We start from the raw sequence: 6,032 nt of genomic DNA, 5'->3' as shown, positions 1-6,032 counted from the left end.
CTCGGCCTATTGGACACCGTCGCACTAACTGGCACACTCGTCCTATTGGGCACCGTCGCACTAACTGGCACACTCGGCCTATTGGACACCGTCGCACTAACTGGCACACTCGTCCTATTGGGCACCGTCGCACTAACTGGCACACTCGGCCTATTGGACACCGTCGCACTAACTGGCACACTCGTCCTATTGGGCACCGTCGCACTAACTGGCACACTCGGCCTATTGGACACCGTCGCACTAACTGGCACACTCGTCCTATTGGGCACCGGCACACTACTGGGCACAGTCGGCCTATTGGGCACCGTCGCACTAACTGGCACACTCGTCCTATTGGACACCGTCGCACTTACTGGCACACTCGTCCTATTGGGCACCGTCGCACTAACTGGCACACTCGTCCTATTGGGCACCGTCGCACTTACTGGCACACTCGTCCTATTGGGCACCGTCGCACTAATGGGCACACTCGCACTACTGGGCACAGTCGCACTGCCGGGCACAGTCGCATTGTTCGAGCTCACCGAAACCGCACCACTGTTGACGGGCGCCACGGTTACCATCGTCGTGGTAACGGCCGTGCCGCTGCTACCGCCACGCACCACCACTGCACTGCTGCTGCCGCCGGAGATTGCACTCGTCGAAGCGTTATTGGGCGACATGTAGGAAGGTCTCTGAACGCTGCTAGGTGGCGCTGCGGTACAGCTGGGAGTCCTCGTGGCGGGTTCGCTCGCCGTGGTAGCGGCCGCCGCCGGCGTCGCAGCGCGGCGCGACAGATGCACACCGCTCGAGCTGTTTGACGTCGCAGGGGGCGCCACGGTGACGTGAACCTCAGCGACGGTGGTGGCGCTCAACGCGACCTGATTGCTGCTGCTGATCGTACTGAGCGGCCGCGACGGAGGCGCCTCCTGCTGGCCGCCAGAGAGGTTGCTGACCGAATTATTGTTCGGCAGCACCGCCTGTGGCTGAACAGCTACCGATTCTGCTGCCGGCCTGCAACAATATTATCCACAGCGTCATGTCAAGCGTCAGCTATTTACAAGTAAACATAAAAAATAAAAAACTGCTTTAATGATTTTACACTAAAATGCAAAAATTGTCCGGCTGGCATCAGCTTAGACAGGATACAATCAAAAGTCTGTGGAAATTGTTGACGATGAGGCAATTGTTCTGGCCAGAATTATACCCCGACGTCTAATAATGAAAATAATACTCTTAGTAAATCTCAACCTTAGATGACCAAGTTACTTACTATATAGTAACTATTACTGTTTATTAATAACCGAGATACAGACTTGTTCGAGGCACGTTTTTTTACACAGAGAAGTGCATAGTAAACGTCCTGAGTGCTTATTGCCCCCCCCCCCCCCAATTCCTGACATTGAAAGTACCCTGCTATGAGTAATAACCCTTCCATGAACTTGTCCTTATAGTTATACTGCTCAGATAAGACACACTAGCAGACGTTGTGATATATGCTTCTTGTCGAATCTAATTAAAAGAAATACAACCTAATCTTTATTACCCTGGATAAAATATAGTCTGTCGCTGAAAGAAATCCCATGTAAGAATACTTGATGAGAGCCTGATAAGACCGAAATACCTGATATATGCTACTTGTTCAATTTATTTAGGTGGAATACAACTTAATCTGTATTACCCTTGATAAAACATACATGCTGATGTCAACGGAAACGTTGATCCTGATACGAACTAAACCACATTTAAAAAACAAAAACAAATAACGAATATAAAAGGGAGAATAACATGACGAGGGTAGCGTAACATATAATAGCAACGTGGCCGGAGAACAGCTACGGCGACTAGACATACCTGGTCGGCCGCTCCCACTGCACACTGCGTGTTACATGGTTTAAGTACTGCACCCTTCCGTTTAGCGTCCTTCTCTCTTCCCACCTGTCAAGCATAACAACACTCCATCATCACCGACTCACCGACGGCGATGTTATTTTTACACAAACACTGCACAAACGAGTTTCCATGAGTAAACCCACGTAGACGCCGGTCTGACAAGCAAATCTGGAGCGCTAGACAGAACATAACAAAGATTCTAACTACAGTTTTTCACGAGATAGAGTTTGACGCTACAACAGGTTTATATACATTCAAAATAAAGCATAATATGTTGAGCCATATACAGAATATAAGAAGGGGTCATGCTACAGTTTTACACAGGCTACAGTTTCAAGTATGTAAATCAGGTCGACATAAACTGAAATATTCATGCAGTATATCCTGAACTGAATATATCATCTGACCATATTAACTGATATACGACTCAACATAGTAACGGTGGTGACATGATTTTGAACTACTGTTCTAAATTAGGTCAGAAACCTGTAGTATCTCTCTCACTCACCCTTCTGGCAACTCGTTCGGATCCATCGAGTATGCAAGGTTGCCCATAGAATCCGTCACCGCGTTTCTATCAGAGGAGCCACGATCCCGCGACATGATGCTGACGACAACCTGACCTCTAACCGGGTCAGGGTCATTCAGTTGCTTCTTACATAAGTCTAGTCGTTGGTCTGAGGAAGAAATTCATTTATTATTTATTATTATAAGTATTAATTATTATTATTATTATTATTATTATTATTATTATTACTGTTATAAAATTATGAAAAAGCTGTCAATACGTGTCTAGGAATTAGAGCTAACAAGAGCTAAAGAATTACAACTTACTACCTAAAAGGATTGTTTCTAAGATCAATCGAATAATGCGGAAACTACCGAGCTTATGAACGCATATTTGTCATGCAACTCTAGCAGGGTGCAGGTTTTCATTCTGGTGAAACCTGTTCTTTCTATTTATAATACATACTTTATACGCGCACACTTATTATACACGTATACTTTAAATCTACTATTTTAATACCAAACTATATACAAGAGAACACCTATTAAAATTCAACATCAAGCACGATCGAAACAAGATTATCTCAGCCGACTATGAGGACATTTCAGAAAAAAAACCAGTTCGCAACCTCGAGAGAGCTACGTAACTAAAACAGTCGGTCGCTCTAGTCTAATCATTTCGGGTACAATAGTAAACCGTCTGTGCAGAGACGTCATCGTCACGCCCGGCTGCCCCACCGCCAGACAACTCCATGTATGGTCCCCCGCCGCTCGACCCCACCACTCACTTCGCGCGACATTACGCCAACGGACAGCGGCGGCGGAACTCACATCCGGTGTCCTTGAGTCGCTGCAGCGCGTTGGACGTGATGCGAACGCAGCCGAGGAAACCCGCGCCGGCCCGCTTGTGGATCTTCTTGTGGTTCCACACGCTGATCGTGATCGAGTCGCTCCGGCCCACGTACCTGCAACAGCGGCGGCGCCACCGGCGTTCGTACACTTCCCTCGAGACGAAATCGCGCATTGCGCGTCGTACGAACCGACGTTGCGATTTAATTTGTGTTATTACATCTCGCGTGTACTAAGGATCGAGCATGAAGGAGAGTTAGGAGAGACCCTAGGCCTAGATGAAACTGGGTGGACATTAGAGAGTACCAGTTGTTATATATAGCAAAGATGCACAATGTGAAATCTCATGTGAAGCTGATTTGGGTGCAGTGATTTTAGCTACTGATATTGATTCATGGAGCAGCTAGCAACGTATAAACAAAAGCTTGAAGTTTGTTAACAAACTTAACATTACAGACTTAAGTAACTAACAATAAAAGTACCAACACATTATTAATACTTAATCAATCACGAGTAAAGGTGTTATACCTCATGTATATAATGAGTTCGTATTAAACACGCCACAACTGTGTCACATTTTCAAGGTCGTACCGTCACATATATTAGCACTCATTTCGTTCGGTAGTCCAAAAAAGCACACAAGCATATTTGGGACATTCTACGGTCCACATTCCCAGCACAAGAGAAAATCATGCCCACCAGAGGTATTTTCTATACACGACTCGCACTGTACGTAGCATACAACTACAGAACAAGACAACTAGGTTACCCGAGACAGACGGATATCCCAGCACTTTTGGATGTACATCTCTCGCACACCTCACCACCCCTCTCGCAAATAGTAGGACGCATCTGATGATTGTCACGTGTAGAATGAACATCCAGCTGCTGTCACCCCCTGTGTCCAACCCTATCTCGTCACATGTGCCGCTTACACGAACATGCCGTCATCCCGATAGCGGCATCTCATGTGATGTCACAGCGACACTAAGCATCTTTTGTTTCGTCACCACGCCGCATGCCAACCGCCATTAGTCATCGAGTGCACTGCCAAAATATTCGTTATTCGTTACCGGGACGGATGTCGATGCGCATTGCGGGAGAGATTGCGGACGATTCTGCTACTGGAGTTCGCATATTTATTACTCAGCCGCAATAAACTACAGTCTGAATCACGAGACTTTGTCGACAGCGTCGTTTCGCTATGCCCCGCCTACATCTTCCCTGCAAGCTTCCTATTCTTTCTTGCATCCTCTAATTACGCTTGTGGTCTGCTATGACGGAGCTACTGATGTGACTTCAGTAAGAAATCTCTCACCTACTCTTCGTTGCAGAGCTTTCTACTATTTGGTTCGAAAAACTCCAAAAGATAATGGCAGATTGGCATGATTCATTTTCTACTCAATTATGAATGTCGGCTGAATTATTTATGAATGCCCAGCATGCAGAGTGGAAATGAATCTTCACTTTATTTCGTTATTGTTCTTTTTGGCAGTACAGCTTCTCGGTTTATTCTTCATATATGTGAAGTCACATCGTAGTAGCTACTGTTTCGGATTTCCTCGTAGTGAAAGTGTTTACATTCATCACAAGTTACAAACGTTATTAATGTTAAGTGACCTGAACTATGAAAGTAGTTAAAGAAGCATGAATGATTCGGATGGCACCCAAAGATTAGTCGACGGTGCGTTCTGCTGAACATCGTAACAAAATTCAGCGAATGGTCGCTCGCTGATGACAAAGGCGATGCAAAATAGGCGGGTTGAGGACAACAGGTTTTCATTGTCTGTGAGATACGCGCTGCTTCTAATTACAAGGCCACGGGTGCAGTTGGTTAGTTTCGTTCTTATACCATCTGTCCACGCACGGGTCGAACGTCAGTCTGATCTCTGGCATCAAAGGTGGCACCGCTATCCCTTGCTCTCGCGTCTTTGCTTTTAACTTACTAAAACTAACAGGGCGAGAATCATACTGTGAAATTAATGCAGACTCGTGAGATATAGCGACCTGACAATGCTGAAGTGAAAAGGGAGCACTATCTACTATCTAGGGACGGTTAAATCGTATTAGTTTGAATTCAATTTTGACCATTTCCACGAAGAGAGTTTCACAAACAGTTAGTGCTAAGTGATAACTTTGCTAGTCGAAGGAAGTCAACAATCAGTAGAAGACACTTACAGCCAAGCAATTTGGCGGCAATGTAAGTGAAGCATGCATGTATGCCATAAAAATACGAAAGAATTCTCTCCGAATCGGCTCCCGTCGATTCTTGTCCATCGAAGTCCTTATATACTCCTTCATGAAAAGCGAGACTGCCGCCAGAACAATATTAACTGAATTCACACGATTAAAATAAAACTATAAAATGTATTACAGAGTGAATAACGGTGTGAACGACATGCTGTTCAAACTACAAGTTACAGCGAGAATCGTATTTTTAAAATGTTAGACTGTCGGTCGATGGGAAAGAGTCAGCGGCCAAGTCTTTCCCAAGCCTCACACGCGGGGCGTTTGCAACCAAGTCAACGTACATGTCACAACCATGCACGTTCGTCTGCTAAACGAATTCAGTAGAGAGAGCCACGTTGAGAACACGCTGCTTAGGTCTGTTCGCCCTTGGGAACGAAGGTAACGCTACGACCGATCGAACCAGTGAACGAACCCAGCCTTGCGTAACTGCCCTGGCAGCCTGGAGACAGCGGACTGTTGACGAGGGAGAGCGTAAGACAAGCCGCAGGGTCAACACTCACTCGCACTCGCTTGATCTCTCTCTCTCTCTCTCGCGCGCGCGCGCGCTCTCTCTC

General features: G+C 46.1%; 1 protein-coding gene across 1 annotated transcript in view; it reads right to left on the bottom strand.

Moving 5' to 3' along the window:
• LOC106813294 (E3 ubiquitin-protein ligase SMURF2-like) overlaps positions 1-6,032 on the bottom strand; it is a 25,623-nt gene that overhangs the window by 9,913 nt on the left and 9,678 nt on the right. The window contains exons 4-7 of the mRNA XM_014817398.1: positions 3,211-3,344; positions 2,381-2,549; positions 1,834-1,917; positions 18-993 (exon numbers count right to left, since the gene is read on the bottom strand). Coding sequence (XP_014672884.1) covers positions 18-993; positions 1,834-1,917; positions 2,381-2,549; positions 3,211-3,344 — 1,363 coding nt within the window. The remainder of the gene's footprint in view (positions 1-17; positions 994-1,833; positions 1,918-2,380; positions 2,550-3,210; positions 3,345-6,032) is intronic.

Source organism: Priapulus caudatus, unplaced genomic scaffold, assembly GCF_000485595.1.
Source record: "Priapulus caudatus unplaced genomic scaffold, Priapulus_caudatus-5.0.1 Scaffold753, whole genome shotgun sequence".
Classification (NCBI taxonomy): Eukaryota; Metazoa; Priapulida; class Priapulimorpha; order Priapulimorphida; family Priapulidae; genus Priapulus; species Priapulus caudatus.
This window is presented reverse-complemented; position numbering and strand designations above follow the sequence as displayed.